The sequence below is a fragment of the Papio anubis genome, chromosome 10 (assembly GCF_008728515.1).
Source record: "Papio anubis isolate 15944 chromosome 10, Panubis1.0, whole genome shotgun sequence".
In the NCBI taxonomy this organism is placed as follows: domain Eukaryota; kingdom Metazoa; phylum Chordata; class Mammalia; order Primates; family Cercopithecidae; genus Papio; species Papio anubis.
Window position 1 is genome coordinate 24,069,461 of NC_044985.1, and position 20,147 is coordinate 24,089,607.

At 32.5% G+C, this 20,147-nt stretch overlaps 1 protein-coding gene across 3 annotated transcripts in view; it reads right to left on the reverse strand.

The window, feature by feature from the left end:
* Window positions 1–12,217: 12,217 nt before the first annotated feature.
* LRP1B (LDL receptor related protein 1B) overlaps window positions 12,218–20,147 on the reverse strand; it is a 1,950,491-nt gene continuing 1,942,561 nt past the window's right edge. For all 3 annotated transcript variants that reach the window (XM_031651763.1, XM_031651762.1, XM_031651761.1), the window contains 3 exons: window positions 18,906–19,050; window positions 15,536–15,634; window positions 12,218–14,067 (listed from right to left, as the gene is read on the reverse strand). In XM_031651763.1, coding sequence (XP_031507623.1) covers window positions 13,927–14,067; window positions 15,536–15,634; window positions 18,906–19,050 — 385 coding nt within the window. In that variant the 3' untranslated portion in view covers window positions 12,218–13,926. The remainder of the gene's footprint in view (window positions 14,068–15,535; window positions 15,635–18,905; window positions 19,051–20,147) is intronic.

Here is a 20,147-nt window from a genome sequence, read left to right on the forward strand (position 1 = left end):
ATTTAACTGATCCATGATTTTTACTTCTATTATTTTAAATTGAAATACAGGTGCAAGAAAACCCAGATTTTAAAACTCTATTAAGTTAAATATGTTATAAATAAATCTTAATATTAATAAAAAATCCAAAAAGAATTAGAGATGTAAGATTCAGCCCATACAGATAGCACTCTTAAAAAAAATTTTGTTAATGATGAATTATGTATATTAATTATATTTACTTGAATGGGTTACTCGAAGCAAATAAAGTAATGGCCTTGTACTTAGAGGTCAATTGATGCCATTGGCTTAATGAAGGAACCCTGTTCAATTATAAGGGGTCTAAAGCATGAAATTCTTTACCTCTTTGTACAAACAGATACATAGGCTATGCATTTGTAAGAAATATTAAATCTGGTTTGGTGGATACTACTGTTATTTACTTTACATGGAACAATGTTCTTATGTTGAAATCTGCACTAGGAGATGAATCAAACTTGGCGCATTCTGCCACATGATGAGCTGGACATAGTAACAATTATGTCCCATCTCAGTCAAAACGTCTGTAATGGGAAACTGGTCCATCATAAATCTGGTCACATTAAAGTGATTTTTGTAAAGAAGAAATGACAAATATTTATCCAGGTCTTTTTACAATCTTCAAACTGTCATCTCTTTTTTAGATGTAGCCATCAAAGCAAAAAGAAGCCCTGTTACTCTCCATCCACATCGTAATAACAGCACTGAAGTTTTCAGGATTTTTAGCATCTTAGGTGTGGGCCTGTTTATCAATGTCCCTTTAGTATATGATTTAATGCATAAAGAGCTTTTAAAAATTCAACTATTGATGCTAAATAAAATGATCATATATTTTAAGAAGAGAAATTAAGTAAGAGGAACATGTCTTAAATATATGTAGTAAAGTTTTCTAAGATTCAACAAAGCTTTTACTCAGGTTAATTTAAGCAAATCATTTAGCTTGGTATTTGTGAATACACAGTCATTTTAAGAAAAAAATGCATTCTTGTTTACAAAGATAACTGAAATAAGAATGGAATAATCATCTTAATTGATTATTGAAGAAGAATTAAGTCAAAAAGGAGGATATCACTTGGGCACTTTATTAATCATTCTTTTTTTGGATTTGGATGAGTTGTAAGCTGTTCAGTTGAGTTAACTCAATTAGGAGTGCTCTCAGATATCATAAATCTCTTCATTTTAAGTGCATCATTAATTTTATGACAAAATTAACCCAATACCATTAGAGCAACAGGCAAATCTTGACAGACTTTTTTTTTCTTAGACTGTTCTAGTTGATGTTTGATGGGGTCCACAAACAATTTTAACAGTTCCCTAGGTTTTAGCCCTAAGCCTACTATAGTTGATGGGATCTTAGGATCAATGGTGACATTATCATTGCTATTCCTCTGTGGGAATAGTCAATGAATAACACAGCCTGCTGTAATACATGAAACCTTTCCTGACTGCATAGAACCATCCTTGATGTGTTAACTCTAATAGGGGAAGATTGCTTTCAGCTTTCTGCTTGCAGTGTTCTGATAACCTTGCATATTTAATTGTAATTGAGAGTCAAGTAACTTCTACAGGGTGTGCATTTTAATTAGTTATCAAATGAATAGGGAGGCTGTTTGTCTAGATTTTCTTCTTTGTACTAATTAATTGGGAGTCAAGGATCAGGATCCTGTCTTGCAGGGTCCATTGAAGACATTCATTTCTAATAGTTGTATATATCCACCTACAAGTAAAGGATTCAGAGTTCATTTTACTTTCTAATAGATGCCATTTATAGGAATGCATAGGCATAGTCCTATAATAACGATAAGACAAATATTTAAAACAATTTACTTTTTCTATTGAAATATTTAAGTTGAATAAAAGTTCATTATTTTCAAAATCTTTAGGCAGGCACAGGATAAATATTTAGGCAATGATTATATCTTAATTGAATTTTGACAAAAATTATGTTACTGGGAAGTGGTCCCAATCCGGACCCCAAGAGAGGGTTCTTGGATCTCATGCAATAAAGAATTTGGGGCAAGTCCATAAAGGAAAGCGAGTTTATTAAGAAAGTAAAGGAATAAAAGAATGACTACTCCATAGGCAGAGCAGCAGCATGGGCCACTCCGTTGCTTAATCTTATTGTTACTTTTTGATTATATGCTAAACAAGGGATGGATTATTCACGAGTTTTCTGAGAAAGGGGTGGGCAATTCCTGGAACTGAGGGTTCCTCCCCTTTTTAGACACTATAAGGGTAATTTCCTGACATTGTCATGGCATTCATAAACTCTCATGGTGCTGGTGGGAGTGTATTTTTGTTTTGTTTTGTTTTTGTTTTTTTCTGAGATGAAGTCTTGCTCTGTCGCTGAGGCTAGAGTGCAGTGGTAAAATCTCAGTTCACTGCAACCTCTGCCTCCTGGGTTAAAGCAATTCTCCTGCTTCAGTCTCCAGAGGAGCTGGGATTATAGCCAAGCGCCACCATGCCGGGTTTTAATTTTTGCGTTTTTAGTAGAGAAGGGGTTTCACCGTTTTGACTGGACTGACCTCAAACTCACCTGCCTCGGCCTCCCAAAGTGTTGGGATTGCGGGTGTGAGCCACTGCACCCAGCTGGTGAGCGTGTTTTTCAGCATGAGAATGCATTATAACTAGTGTATAATGAGCAGTGAGGTCAACCAGAGGTCACTTTCATCACTATCTTGGTTTTGGTGGGTTTTGGCTGACTTCTTTACTGCAACCTGTCTTATTAGCAAAGTCTTTATGACCCGCATCTCGTGCCAACCTCCTATCTAAGGCTATCTAACCTCCTGTGGCTAAGAATGCCTTAACCTCCTAGGAATGCAGCCCAGTTGGTCTCTGCCATATTTCACCCAGTCCCTATTAAAGACAGAATAACTGTGGTTCGAACACCTCTGACAATTATATTAATAATAAAGGGTAATTCAGAATTTGAGAATTCCATAGAAAATAAATACAATGTAAAATTGAGGCAGTATTCTGAATGCCTCAAATGCTTTTGCTTCTAAGCATCTAAAATAAAAATTAGCAAAAACTATGTTCAGTTTTATGCTTTGCCTTTTGCTAGTATAGCACTACCCAAATAATTGGTTACAGTAATGTCAGGCTTACAAATAATAGAGTTATAGTATAATAATAGTCAATAGAGTTTGTATTGGCAATATCTGTATTTCCTAAACATACAGTGACTCTCCCCATGCTATTATATAATTCTAAAAATTATGTGATCAAAGTCCCTGAAAGAGAGTAAAATTAATTCTGGGGTAACAGCGAATGCATATTGCTGTTCTTTGAACATAAAAGCAAAATTTTGACTGGTCTTCAGATTAGGATCAAAAAGAATGCATTTGCCAAATCCGTAACTTACAAACCAATTGCTATCATCTATGCTAATTTATTCCTATAGAGATACAATAGCTGGCAAAGTGTTGCAATTACAGCTGCAACTCAGTTAAGTTTATAGTAGCCCACTGTCATCTGCCACAATAACCCCCCCGCCCCTAGCAAATAGTTTTAGAGAGGGACTATCACTATATCCTTTAACTCTTTGATTTTGGTACTAATATCTGTAATTCCTCTAGGAAAGTGTTATTGATTCTATTTTGGCTAGAGGATAGGTAAGTTTTAGGAGTTTCCACATAACCCCATAATCACTTTTCCTCCACAAATCAAATAATTTGTGTCAGAGTTCTACCAGCTGTTACATATATGTATCTCAATTGTGGCTTGAAGGGTTAGGGAATAACTTCTGGGTGCATATTTTGAGGCACTAAATTCGCTATGAGATAAACTTTGGCCCGGACATTATTTATAACATGACCTTCTAAACAGGGGACATGATGATTTTGGAATACTTTGTTATCCTCATCAATGTGGATACTATATCCAAAGACCTTCAAAAGTTCTGAGTATTTCTGTTTTCCATTACAAAGTTAGTCGAGTAATTGGCATAATTCTTTGGAAAAAAATTGAGTGAATGTATTTGTTTCCTTGAGGCATTTGGTTGTATTTTCAATTATTGGGTTCTTGGACTGTGAACTGGCTTAGATTTTGAATCTGGATAAGGAATCATGATATGTGTTTTCATGGGGATTTTTCAGCTCCGTTATAGTCTTATGAGACCACCATCACGTATGTGGTCCATCACTGACCAAAACAATGTTATGGAGCACATAACTATACTAGTGAGGCTGATCATCTTTCTTCCTGACCATTTAATTTAATTTTTCATGAGTTGGATGCTCATGTATTTTGCCTACTTTTCTACTGGGTGGTTTGTTTTGAAATATTCTAAGTACTAATTATTTTTGTATTATACTTTAAGTTCTAGGGTACATGTGCACAACATGCAGGTTTGTTACATATGTATACATGTGCCCTGTTGGTGTGCTGTACCCGTTAACTCGTCATTTACATTAGGTATATCTCCTAATGCTACCCCTCTTCCCGCCCCCTACGCCATAAGAGACCTCATTGTGTGATGTTCCCTAGTGTTCTCATTGTTCAGTTCCCAACTATGAGTGAGAACATGTGGTGTTTGGTTTTCTGTCCTTGTGATAGTTTGCTCAGAATGATGGTTTCCAGCTTCATCCATGTCCCTACAAAGAACATGAACTAATCCTTTTTATGGCTGCATAGTATTCCATGGTGTATATGTGCCACATTTTCTTAATCCAGTCTGTCACTGATGGACATTTGGGATGGTTCCAAGTCTTTGCTATTGTGAACAGTGCCACAATAAACATATGTGTGCATGTGTCTTTACAGCAGCATGATTTATAATCCTTTGGGTATACGCCCAGTAATGGGATGGCTGGGTCAACTGGTATTTCTAGTTCTAGATCCTTAAGGAATCGCCACACAGTCTTCCACAATGGTTGAACTATTTACACTCCCACCAACAGTGTAAAAGTGTTCCTATTTCTCCACATCCTCTCCAGCACCTGTTGTTTCCTGACTTCTTAGTGATCGCCATTCTAACTGGTGTGAGATGGTATCTCGTGGTGGTTTTGATTTGCATTTCTCTGATGGCTAGTGATGATAAGCATTTTTTCATGTGTCTGTTGGCTTCATAAATGTCTTCTTTTGAGAAGTGTCTGTTCATATCCTTTGCCCACTTTTTAATGGGGTTGTTTGATTTTTTTTCCTTGTAAATTCAAGTAAAAAATTGAATTGACCAACCCTAAATGTTAGTATAGCTTAGTTAAATTTTTGTTTATTGCTAAAGATTTGTCACTGCTGTTTCCCGTGGGGGTGTGGTTGAATAAAATGTTCTGAGCTGCATTCGTGCAGGCTTGATACTTGCATTTGTGTGTGCCTGATACTTTTGATTTAGGGAATCTAGAGGGCATTTTCACTGGGTTGAGGATGCTTGCATGTGTAATCTTACTAAGAGTTAATAGAAAAGCCAGGACCAAACTAACTTGTTTATGGGGGTTGTGCAGACCCATCTAGACATTTTCAGTGTCTTGCTTTGAATAATTAAGCTATACTAACTGCATAAATAGTTGAGTATAAAATTTAACTATAATGGGAAAGAGATAAATATAAGTAGTCATTTACAATTATGGTAATTCAAGGGGGTTTAAAGTTGAATTGGTAGAAATTTAGTTGAAAAGGGTTTCTTACACTAGGGAATATTTGATTTAGAGTGTCATTCACTAGGGTAGTGCTTTCAACGGGTTATAGTCAAGGCATTATACTAGTATTAGGGTGAAAATCTAGTTACTGTATTTATTAGATATGGAGGCTTATTTGGTAGGTATCTTGAGATTTTTGGGAAAAATTTTATATCAGTCGAGGGGTAGTTGTTGGGATATTCATGATTATAATATAACTTTTGGGCTATGACTGGGTTGCATTTTAGTCTCTTGTTTTTGGGGTTTGACAAGAGCCATTTACCTATGTTGATGATAAAGTCAGACATGTGGGGGGGGTTGTGAGTTAAAGAGAAAATAGTTCTTGAAAATAGGGGTACATGATTGTGCATATGTGTCTATTGATTATGTCCTTCAAGCATGAATTAAGACCTTCCGGTTGTTATGCGAGGTTAGAATATTCAATATAAGCTCAGCTTCTACAATTGGTTTGGCAGAAATCAAATCCGAGTTTGTCTGCAGCTGATTCAGAGGGGACTAGGCCTTCTGCGATGGTGACTAGTAGCAAGCCCAAAAGTTAAAAATACCAAATGCATGATCGTGCTCCTGTGACTAGTTAATAGAGTGATAGTCACTAGTCTATCAATATGTCTTATTTAAGGGGAAAGTGTGAGTGACCTTAACTGTATGGCCCTGAGGTGAGAACCAGATACCTGGTGTAGTTTCAGTAAAGTTACCCCCAAGTGTTATGGGCCTGGAGCAAGGAAGGTAGTACTCCCGAGTGGGATGATGATTTCTCAAAGGTTGGTAGATTAAGAGACCAAAATTTGGTGGGAGACATCCATGTCGGCAGGGATTTTTTGTTGACTGAGTGTACTATGTACAGTGAAAGATGTTATGTACTATGTAATATCAAGGATCTTTAGTATTGACTAAAAGAACTAGAAGAGAAATGGGCAGTCATTCTTCTACTGAATAGTCAGTGCTTCTAGATGGGAGCAGAGCACTGCCTCGAACCAAGCTTCACAGTCCTTCAGAAAACTATACATCTGGAAAATATGGCAGACATCTGGGACAGTTCTCAAGAAAAGAAGGGCTGTTTGAGCACTGAGGAGCTTGGTGCTATCCTGTTGAATATGTTGAAGGTTATGCCACAACATTGGGCCAGATTCAGGGGTGGCAGGCAGGTGGGGATTACAGGAACCTTGGGATTTTTATGCACTTCTTTGTTTCATTATTTAAAGAAATATATTGAAATGAGAGAGAATAATCATAATGGATTGTAGCACACACCCAGTAGCATATGTGAAGGTGAAAAGGATCAGAAGTTATAAACCTAAAAAGTATAACAAAAAGGCATCAAATTGACATAAAATGAGAACAAAGAAATCATTGCACATCCTATCTGCTGAACAGCTCTAGAACTACAGCATTTTCTCTGTAATTCAACATTAGTAAATAGAAAAGAAAAATGAAGAGCCCCTCAGACTATTTTGTTTAAATTACATAAAACGAATGAGAACACCATACTATAGACTTACAGAAATGTTGCCAAAGGATAACTTTTGAAAACTGGTTGGTATTATGAATAGAAAAAAGGAAACAAATAGTATGACACCTCAGCAGAAAACTCTGAGAAGAAAATACACACAGGAGAATAAACAGAGTTTTTAAAATGTTTTAAAGCTGAGTAAGATAAGGAAGGACTCTATGTGCACTGAATTAAAATTCATCCCTGAGGTGCTTGCATGAGTGCACACACATGCTCACATATGCATACACAAGAAAGAAATTGAGTATACAGGGGAAAAAGCGAATCAGCAATACATGCCAGAAACTTGAAAATTTCTTCAAGAGTAAATGGGAGTGGTGAGGAAAAAAACTACTAAGATGATATAGGTTATAAAGGAAAAAAAATGACTTAACCTAAGAATCGTAGGTGTTTCTGTATATTTAAGGAAAATTTGGACAGAAGTAATGAGAATCTTAAGGAAAATCGATCTCAGCTGAAAATATATTCTGGTAGGCAGACAAAATTAATAAAAAAGATGTGTGCATTTTTGTCAAAATATTTTAATTGTAACTAGTTGTTTTGTTTTAAGCCTGAGGAAAAATGATACAAAGAAATAAAAATACACTGGCCCCTAACAACATTGAATGTGTGAAAGCAATGGGCCAACTTCAACCTAATTTTGGAGGAAAAGGTTATAGCTTTAGAAATGTGCATCCAACTGAGTTGACATTTCTATTTGAAGGCCTTAGAGAAATATTTGTATATATGTGAAAGCTTAGCAAATATACTGCAGGTAAAGGCTTTTGATAAGTACTCTTTATGAAATCTACTCATAAAATAAGAATTTAGTCAAAAAAAAATCAAGAATGGAGAAATCATGCAGTAAAAAGAGCTGTAAGTTGTAAAAAAGAAATACTAAATGTAAAGATAAGTTAAAATATTCCCAAATAAGGAAAAGAAGATAAAGAATACAAAAATACTTCTCTTGAAATAGTTTAAAAATAAAAATACAAACTATATCAACGAAGACTATGGACGTGAGTTGAATTAGGGAATTTAAGAATGTTAAATTTCTCATTTTAAGAGGGGGGAAATACTTATTTTTAAATTCTGGATTATATTATTAGAATATTTTTTAAGTTGAAAGTACTTACCAGCAGAAAAAACAAATTTAAAATCAAAAGAGAAAAATAAAACCAAGCAATATAGCATCTATGTAGTATAAACAAACAAGAAACTGAATAAAAATAAGTAAATAAATGCACAAGGAAGATATAAAACCAAATATTTTAATATTATATTTTAAAAGCGGGATAGAAAAATTAAAAAATGACCCTAAAACAAAGAAAATACTCTGAAGTGGTAATTTTCTCTCTAGTTTTTTAATATAGTGGTAATTTTTCTTTCTTCTTTATGTATATTTTCTAAGTTTTCAAAAATGACAATAATTTTTACAGTAAAAATACAGGTTGTGATAAAATAATGTAACGGTAACATTGGCTTCCTGTAATGTCACTTTGGATAAAAAAAGAGATGCAAATGAGGGAAAATATGATGATCTTATAATAAGGAATACAAAATTAGGTATTAGCTACCATTGTGTATAAGAGTAATGTTTTCTGAACTTCTAGGCCAGAGGATGTAAACATTATTAAATTCTAGGAAAGAAATGTTATCTTCACAGTGAATGGCATATCAAAGCCAGTGTGTGAGAATGTGAGTCTAAGTGTGTGTGTGTATGTAGTTGTGTGTTTAAATAAATTTCCTCAGCCATAACTGACAATTGTAGATTGTAACATTTGCATATATGTGAAAGCTCAGCACACACACTGCCGACATAGGCTTTTGATAAGTACTTTTAGCGAAATCTATTCATAAAATAAAAATATACTCAAAGTAAAAAATCAAGGAATAAATCCTGCAGTAAACAGAGCAATAAGTTGTAAAAAGATAAATACTAAAGGTAAAGGTTATTCTAGGTATAAATCTCACTGTCCAGTTATTTCTTACTTAACTTTTATATTATCTGTTGAGATATGTTAAGTCAATCTAAACTTATATTCTCTCTCTCTATATATAAAAAGTATCTCCACAGAAAACTTTATTATTCAAACTCCTAAATGTATTCTTAAGTATATTTCACAGTTTATTCTGTGTGTGAAACAAGTATTTTCTCACTTATAAATGACTAGATTCCTGATCCAAGTCAGATGTGTATGGTTTCACTATCAAAGGCTGGAAGACTCATATTATTGACTCTCCAGGCCACTACTGCATAAGCAAGCTAGAAATCAAATTGCACCAGGAGGCGCATAATTTATGTATTAAAACTGCAGAAGAAACCACAGCTAAAAAATTATCTTGGAGTGAACAAATGACTAAAGTATCAGAATTGCATTGCTTAAGTGCAACAATATCTTACAAACCCCATTCTAAAGGGACAGATTATCCATCAGAGAAAATGAACACATTCTAAGCATAGAATTTATCAAATAGTCCATCTTTAGTACCAATTTTTCTTTTGATTTTTGATCACTTTGAGAACAAAAAGAAAAAAGATGAGATTCACTAGAAACTATTTTTCAGAATAAATTGCAGCCACATAAGTATAACATCTGCTAGAGAAAAGCCAAACCAAAAACTTCATTTCATTTATTTTTCTTTCTGTACACTAGATACTTGCACAGCACTGTATGAAGAAAACATTGTTGGGCCTTTGGATACGATAACATCAAAAACAAAATGTCTTTCTGAATAAAACTGCTTCCCTATATTTTTTAATTGTCTTTATCTTTTTCAAGACTTGTTATCTTTCGAGATATGTTAAGCTGGCAGTAGATGTGGTAGCAGAATTGAAAAATAAACCACTTTTTGGCTCTTTTTTTTCCTCACATTCAAAATACATGGTAGAAATTTTTGTGCCAGATTGCCCTAAAATCTTCATAAAGTAGTGCTTGAATCTCTCCATTTCTTGCAAGTTATAGTCAAAATGTTCATATTTAAGTAATGATTAATAACTCTTAGTACACATTAAATTTTGCTATATCATCTAGTATTGAGAAAGTCATTGTTGAAGTGATGAAAACACATGGAGTATAAGATAAAACTGCTGTTAAAAAGTAGTTAGCTATATTTTGCTTAGCTCACAGAATTCTTATTCTCTTATATTTTAATCTTTTAAATCAAACTACATGAAGAAGTTCAAACTGTACATAATATTAGTATTCTCAGAGGAATAAGATTTTATATCCAAAGGATGTATTCAAAGATATAGAAATGAGAGAGAATAAAGAAAATCAACAATATTTTTTCAATTTCTTTCATCACATATACTAGTTTTCTCTGTGATTTGGAAATTGTAGGCATTTCGTATATTGCAGTACATTTATAATAGCCATAACATGTACTTAGGATTGAACTTTCTTCATATCTCAATCATCATCAAAATAGAAAGTAACATTCCTAGAAGAAAAGCACAGACTTTTCTTCAATTCTAAAACTAACCAAATAAGCAAATGACAAAACACAAAACAAAATAAAACACAATCACTGATACTGAAATGGACACAGATAAAACACATTTACATAAATAAATGACTTAATTTATGCAAAATTGTAAACGTTTCCAAATGAAACTTTTCCCCTTAGTCATAGCTTTTGATTGTTTACTACATAGGCACTTCATTAATACCAAACTTCTATAACTCATTCATCATCGACACTAAGGAATTAAAATCAAAACTTGGAAATACCATGATTTTGTTGAGCAGGGGCATTTTTTTTTTTTTTTTTTTTTGGTTCCAGCTGATAGTAATTTAATAATGGGAGATAGACTATAGCTCTAAATCAGTAGTTCTGATCAGGGACAATTTTGTTCCGCAGAAGACATTTGGCAATGTTTATAGACATTTGTTTGTTGCAACTTTAGGTGGTGGTACTGGCATTACTGAAATGGATAGAAGGAAATGATAGTTCTAAATATCCGCCCCTATAAAGGAAAATAAAGTACTTGGCAGAATGTCAAGAAGTTGAAACACATTGCTCTAGATAAGAAGGCATTTGGGTAGAGAAGCAAGTTTTATCAGGAAACATTAATTTTTATAAAATATCTCCCACCAAAGCTTGAAGCAATAGTTTAGAAAGATTTTTTTTATGGCATTTATAAAGAATTGTGACTTTGAAAGAGAATTATAAACTTGAATTTCTAGCATTTATAAAAATTTTTGCAATAGAAAATTGGAGTAGAACACAATAGAACTATGGAAGTAGATTAAATTAACTTTAGTTGAAAATAGATATTTATCATATAAAGTAGCCACAGGGCTCCAGGGTTAAAAAACACATTCTGAGCTCTGTTGACTATTGTTTTCACTAGGGCCCTAGTGAGAATAGGTCATCAATGTCGGGTCCCAACTGGCAGTCAGTTGCATATCATATATTATTTGCTAAATATTAAACTAACTGTATTAATATCACACCAATCTGTGGGTTCTGTTTCTTTGAAATAATAATTTCAGTTGCATTTACACAGCTCTGATATCAAAAGGCCCCTTCAAATAATGTAACTCGATGATAAGTAAATCAGACGCACCTGTATTTTCCATCTCTAGTCTGATGCTAAAAGTAGGTATAGCAAATAACCATTCTACTTACAAAAGAATGTGGAAATAGCATCTAATGGAATCTGATTTTCCATAAAGTACAATTTTGGGGAATAGAAAGGGATAGGAAGAGCTTTGGTTTGTTCAGCATGGTTGTCATGCTACTATGTATAGAACCTTTCTTTCTATTGCAATGTGGAGTCTCTGACAGGCACAGGAAGGCAGGGAAAAGGAAGAAGTAAGGGGAGTGTTTCTACTTCATGAAGACAGATAATGCCTTCTCTGCTGTGCATTGAAAAATGATACAATGATATCAGTTTTCCCCTGAAGAGTATTATGTTCTAAGGATATAAAAATGCCATGTTTACTAAAACCGTTTTCTCAGAATATTTAAGCTACATAAAGAAATTTTCTTATTTTTAAAAACTACCCAACACAAGCTCTTAAATATGTAGAATTTCATTTAAATAAGTCAGTCAACAATTTTTTATAAAGTATTTAACACTTCATTGTAGAAACATAGGCAAAATGACTATATTATAACCAAAATGAAAAATACTGTTCAATTTAAAAAATGTACTTAAACAAGAACCTGAAAAAGTTTATGATATGCATAACATTGTTCAAGCAAAATTGCACTAGTATTACATAAATCAATAGTTTATAAAGGCCTCAATATGGCAAAGTTTAGAAATAGGTAGTATGCATGCACATAGTACAACAAAAAGTCTTCTTATAAAACAGCAGTTTTTTTAATGCTTGTACAAAGGGATAAAGAGCAACCACATATTTAACATATTTCATCTGTTAGGTTAATACATTATGACAGCTAAAAGTCAGTCATGTCTATCGGAGGAACAAAAAGCCCTCCAAAACTTGTGAATAAATCTTTTGTGCCTTTAAAGATATTTGTATAAAAATGCTATCCTTTTTTTTTAATACAACTTAAATAAATCATACTTGTTTCAACTCAAATTTGAAGATAAACAAACCAAATGTGAATGGGGTCCATGTGTTCTGTAAAACCCAAGGAAACCTGAATACCAGAGCAACTGGTACAGCATTTAGACTCTCCACCTTCGATTATGGGCAGATCATTGTTCTTCTACAACTTGGAAGCCTCTTGAATATATTTTGGATAGAGCGAATAATGGATTACTCATATTATATCTTGAAAATATTTACCAATCACTATGTGTACTAAAATGTCTGCTTTGCCCTTTGTTTTTGACCTAGCAAAGAGGATGCATTCACATAATTGAAATTCTGTCATCAATTTGTGTGCTTATGTATTATTCTTTAGTGTTTAGTGTAGTAAGGGGTTGGGTTAATCTTCCACAAAATGCATGTGACTGGGAAGAAATACCTAAGACACAAGTACCCAATGCCCTGTTGTGCTCTAGGCTGGCTATCAATCTCAAGACTGAGGGAGAACAAAAGGTCTTATTCAGTAGCAAGTGCAGTCTGACAACTTTCAGTTATATTTTTGCTATGTTCTACCACCTAAATATAACTATTGCTTACAAGGTGTATACATTTAGTACATCAGATAGAGTCCACTAAGTTTTGGAAAATGGAGTCATCTGTGTTCATGCAAATTATTAATTTTACATATTTTTAAATTTTTTCCTCAAAATTCTCATCTATTGGTTGGCAGTCTAAGGCTAATTTCAAAGCAGGTGATGCTGAACTTGTGAGAGCTATATATTTTCAGCAGAGTCTGAATCAATCTTTATGGGCACAAAGAAGAGAGTTGATCATTCAATCATTTTCCCATCAATCAATTTAAAGAGAAAAATAAAATGACACTGTATTACAGCTTTCAAACCATATAATGGAAAAGTGCAGAGATTCTCTTTGATTAAGTACAACCAAAAAAGTTCATATAAAATAGATTGCTTATATTCACACTACAAAGGAATATGTTGTTTTTAATTTTGACAAATTCAAAGGTGTGTCATATCAGCAGCATTGTTGTAAATTGTACTGTAGTGCAGTTCTTTTTCATAAAAATACCATACAAATGGTCAATCAATAGTCATCAGCAAAACATAAACCCAAAAACTCAGAAAACAATTAACCAGGAAAAAGATAAAGAAAGAGGTAATGCTGATGCCAAAACAAGTATAATACTATTGGAACATACAAAAGTAATCCTTATATTTTATACATTTATACAGCATATAAAAGGTATCACTGATTATGCCACTGTCTCTCTTATACCAATTTCTATTTTCTTTGGAAGCAGTTCTTTCCTTTCATCAACACTTCCTAAGGAGTTTCGACAGTTTTGCCCATCCATATATAATTTTGCATATACTGGATTGGAGTAATTTGTTGGCTGAAGGAGAAAAAAAAATATAATTTTATTATTGGCCTTGGCCACATAATCATTTACTTCCTAGATTGTCCGTCTCCTAATCATAACAATATTTATATGCAATACATTTAATTTATTAAATAGTAATTATTTAAAGGTTATTTATATGTTATGCTTACAGACTGTAGTCAACTCAAACAAGGTATTAAACCATAATTTTACATTTTGCAAGTAACTTGTAAACCTAAAAGGAGCTTTGCCATACATAAAAACCCAGAAAAAGTCTTTGTGAAAGCTATGTTCACTGAGACTTTATTATAAAAGCATAAAATGTGAAACTAAATTGTCATGTTTTCAGTTTTTGTGTTGTCCCCTTATTGCTATTACAAGCCAATCAGCAGCAAGTAACATGTGTTTTCAGAAAAGCATTTGTTTGGTGCTTATAATATTTCAATATGAACTTAAAAACAAGTAAACAAAAATGTAAAGAAATGTGTTAGTATAGCAGATTTAAAATAAAAGCAAGATTTTTTTTGCCTCAAACAACCTCTGTGTACTTATTAGAAATATTTTTGGACTTTTTCAAAGAATTGTAATGTACACAGTCATCTTAAGTTTCATAAACACTTACAGCATTTTGAAGTAGAATAGAGGCATGCAGTAGTTGACCTCTTTGAGTTGGAAAACATACATACAATGTTCATTATTTAACAAATTGCAGCTCATCCCAAGAAAGTTTTTCCTAGTGTTTGTTTGTTTTTGTTATTTTTTGTTCTGTTTTGTCTTTCCAAAAACAGTACATTAAATCTTAGTTACAACAAGGAAACATAATCTTTGAATCATGTAATTGAGACAAACATGATAGAGAATGAGGATGAAAACAGCTAATGGGAAAGAGGATAAGGGACAGAATTCTCATCCCGAGGAATCTTGATATGCATATTTTCTCCTCTTCTGCTTAAAATGAACTAAGTAACTTTAGACGGAACAGCTTTCTCTAAACACCAGTTACTTAATTGAAACATGTTTTTGAGAATGGTTTTGTTAGACCCTCTGTAATTTCTCAATATAATGACACATTTTAAAGTACAGTCTATTTAACTGCACATCAAATTTGTATATGTTAAATAAACCACTATGAAAGGAAATGAATAAAATCAAAAGTTTAAATTATTCAGTTTAAATTTCTGGCTAGAGCTTCTTTTCTAAGAATAACAAATACTCATGTTCATTGTTAAGGGGCTATAACATTTCCAAATCCAGTAGAAGGGAGATTTCTACTTAATGGCTTGCCTAAAATAATAATGTTTCGGATGTAATCTAGTATAGACAGAACACGTAACATAAGCCCCCAATCTAAATGCTATTTTGAAATATCTTGTTAATTAAAAATTTAATTAAAAACAAGCCTCTAAGTCTAGTAATCAATGTTTGATTGCGAGGGTTCTGTGATGAAATGGATATGAAATAATGAATATTCTTCTCTCACCCCAGCAGTTAGTGGTCCTTTCAAATCAGAGTTTAGGTAGATGGGCGGCGCTGTGTGTGGAAGCTTGAAAGCACTGGGTCCTCCCGCTATGTATCTGGCCTGTATATAAACAGAGAACTTTAGTTTCTGATCTAATATTATGGAACCACTTTTCATTGATACATATCATGTTAGTTCATAAAAATAACATAAAACTCTTTAGCCTTAAGTCATTTACAATGTATTCATGTTAGCTTTAACAACTCAAAACAACTTAAAAGATCCAATATTAATATTGGATTCAATATTAGTATTGGATCTTCGCTTCACAGGTAGGGACATTTCTCTCACAAAAGTCTTATTCAGAAAATATAAAAAACAGTCCAAGTAAGAATTGGCATGAATTTGAAGATAAAACTAGTACATATTAATTTATCTCTTTTACAGTCTTCAAACTATTCTGTGGTTGCTCCCATAGTCAAATCTATTTTATGAACTGTGTTAAGTACATTCAATCCTTTTGACTATAAGATACCATTGAACTAGAAATTTTACCCTCTTTGAAAATAACAGAAATGAGTGTTCTACAAAATTTGTTTCATATGTAATGTAATTTATACTGATTAGACCATGTATATATCAAACCCTTGTAACAGAGCGAATATTCTGTAAGATTCATATGATTATTAAGGTTGCTTCAATGTGACCCTTTGTTTTTCACTACTGTCTAAACCTATTAGAACTAGCTGTAGTTACTCATTTGACAACAATTCACATTTACATTCAAATATCAGGATCCAGCTAGACTCAGTCATCTAAGTCATATTTGATGAAATTTTGGTTAGTCAGTCATCAACTTGGTAAATATTTATTGAGTATTATGCTCTAAGTACATTAAAATATATTTGGGTGGCACTGAAGCATAGGTTTATCTTCCTAGAGTAAATGTGAAAATTTTTTAAATGTGGTATAGAAAGCTATTGTCTTTAAGTGTACAAAATTGGATTAATTCTATCACTAGAAATAAAAGTGATGAGGAAAAAGTAAGAACTATTCTTCATATGAAATATGCATAAAGTATATCCTCATTAGTCTATATTATATGTATGAATACTATATTTTTATTCTTAAGAAAAATGCAAAGAATTTCAGAACTCTATTATTTAAGATGTCTTTCTCCTTCATAGATATAATAGATACACAGTGAAGAATATGTATTGTGTCTCCACTTCTGTTATATTTTAAAGTAGAAAATATCAAATGTAAGGATACCAGGATTTTTTCCTTGAAAAATTTCAGATGTAGCAGTGAATTAATTAATAAATAACTATAAAATTATGTCTAATTAGAAAAATATTATAGTACTGTCCAACAGTACACAATGTATCCATGTGAAAAGACTGATTGATTTTCATAGAAGTGAATATTTGAGCATCAATTTCAGGCTTAGAAAGTCTAATCATGGATTCAGAACTAGATTGAATATGTGGGATCCTATTCAACTCCTTCAGGAGCACCTGTGACTGTGATTGCAAAATAATTTCAATGTAGATTGGCCACATTGAATATTTACAATGTAAAAGTGCATTTTGATGAAGTAACTTTTATAAGTCAGAAAAATAACTATTCAATAAATAAGCGAATAAGCCAAGAAAAATTGTTTCATAATAGTAAATTGATACTCTTAATTTAGAGAAAAATGTTCTAAAATTATCAGAAAGAATATTCAGATAATTCAGTGAAGTAAGTTTTCACAAGTTTAACTGGATAATTGTATCATTTAGCTATTTCTCTTAAAAGTTGCCAACCTGAGCTTATAGTAATAAAAACTAACAAATTTTTAAATTTAAAAGGCTGTGGATTATCAAGCTATATGTATCAATGAAATGTTTTAAACTAGTAAGGATATTATGACAGAAAACTGTTTCTCAAAAGTAATTTAATTACAAAGAAGTCCAGGGACACAGCTTATCTGGCTCCTCATTTAAACATTATTGGAAACAACATACTTATTTTGACAATAAAATACTGTACTCTTTTATATTTAAAAATACACCAACCAAGATTTTTACACTAAGCTGTATATCTAGATTTGCTAATACCTCAACACATTTGATCAGATAATTATTTTACATAAATTATACATATTTATGAGATACTGTGTTATGTTTTTATACATGTATACATTGCAGAAAAATAAAGTCAGAACATTTAGCATATCTGTCACCTCATATATAGTTATGATTTTTTGTGGTGAGAACATTAAAAATCCTCTTTTCTAGCTATTTTGAAATATACAATACAATATTGTCAACCACCGTCACCTAACTGTGCAATAGAACACCAAAACTCATTCCTCCTATCTGACTGTGACTTTGTACCCATTGACCAACATCTATCTTACTTCCTCCTCCCCTCTCCATCCTCTAGTAACCTATATTCCACTCTCTACTTCAATATTAACTTCTATAGATTCCACATGTGAGTGAGATCATGTGGTATTTGTCTTTCTGTGCCTGGCTTATTTCATATGTAACAATATTTTCCAGCTTCATCCAGTTGCCTCAAATGACAGGATTTCTTTCTTTTTTATGGCTGAATACAATTTTCTTTATTCACTGTTGATGAACACTTAGGTTGATTCTATATCTTGGCTATTGTGAGTAATGCTGTAAAAAAAAACATGGAAGTACAGATATCTCTTCAATGTACTGATTTCCTACTTATTATGCATCAATTAAAACAAAAAATAAATTTTAAAAGAACATGCCATGTCTGAAGTGATGAAAACAAAACTACCTTGTTAGTATCCAGTTCCTACCAAACCAAAACCCCATAGAACCACACTGTAAGGAATACTGGGAGGAACTGGGTAGAAATATCCCACCAAACTACTTTTCAGTCATATCGCTAGAGGCTGTGCATGTGTTGGTCTTCTCCTTGCATACATTTCAACCTTGAAAGTCAATAGCTTTACTTTATAATAGACCTTTATCTATCTATATATCTATCCACCCCTTGAAGAAGACCTAAACAATTTGCTGTGTGATAACAATACTAAAACAATTTTTAAATGAATTTTTCATTTGCTTAGGTAAACAGATAATGAGTCATTTTTCAATAAAAACCATATAAAATAAATAACATCTTTATAAATGAACTGAGCAAATAATTATATTTTCTAAGATGTATTACACTAACTTGCAGCTTCAGATGAATGCAGTCCATAATTGTACTTTCTCTTTAGAAGAGGCTATATCATTCAATACATCCTAAAGTCTCTTATTCTAACTTCAGATAACAGAAAAACTTGGTGAAATTCAGAACCATAAAACAGAGATGCAACTCAAGAATGTCAGTGTTCACTACCCATTATCTTAAGACATATTACCTTTGTTGGGTCTATCATAAAGCCAGGATCTAAAAGACCTCCATCGCTGTGATCATGGTCTACCTCATACATGTTATAAGATGGATTGCCAATTTCTACATTTATTCCTCCATTGATAATAGGTTGTCTTCTAATTGTTTTGGTCCTAGAATATGTGAACATTAATATGTGTGAGTTTTGTATAAATAGCACAAGGTATATGAAATTATCATATTTACAAATTTACTTATTTTGAAATAAATTGAATAAATGACATTTGTCGGGTAACAGAGGAACAAAAAGTAGTACTTTGATAGGCCATTTTCCCAGTTGTTTGACTTAATAAAAACACACTGGAAATAAATACCTCCTGAATAGCTAAAACCACATCATTTGAAATTGAATATTTACCAATCAATTATCTTTTTAAATTCTATTTTTTCTCCTTTCTGAAAACTATTGCAACAATAGAAACTCGTAGATTGTTTTCAATCTCCAAGGTACAAGGTTAGAATCCTGATTTACATAATTCAAACAGTGACTCAAAAGCTCTTGATTTTTAAGCTTATTTTGTACAAGTGCAAGTTTGTTACATGGTTATATTGCATAGTGTTGAAGCCTGGGCTTTTAGTATGTCCATCATCCAAAGAATGTACACTGTACTCATTAGGTAATTTCTCATCATCCACCCCACTTCATTCCCCACCCTTCTAAATCTCTAATAGCTATCACCCTACACTCTGTGTCCATGTGTACACATTATTTCATGTTCATTTATAAGTGAGCACACATGGCTCTCATCTTTCCGTAGACAACCTACTCCTCTATATCTATAAGTTCATTTTCATATAAATTGAAATGATACTTCTAAAGAGATATACCTAAATCAGTTCACTATTTGTGAATGAAATGTACAAATTGGAGATGTACATATGCATATCAGTATCACTGTATTGACATTACTAATCATACACATTAATATAAAAAGATGCTCCTCAGAGACCCTTGCTGTTTCAAGGAAAGACAACTGCAAATGTAAAATTCTACTTAACTTTTGAATAATATGATCTCTTGTTATTTTTGCTAGAATATATAAATGGACCATTCCATTAACATAATATGGGAGAAGAATTGTCTACATTATAATCACTTAAAAGAGAGGTATAAAATGATTTGAAAAACATTGGATTTTATAGTTGGCATAACTAAATCATATTTTAAAAAATGAAAAAAAAAACTCATTATGTTTCTGCACCTAGTTGT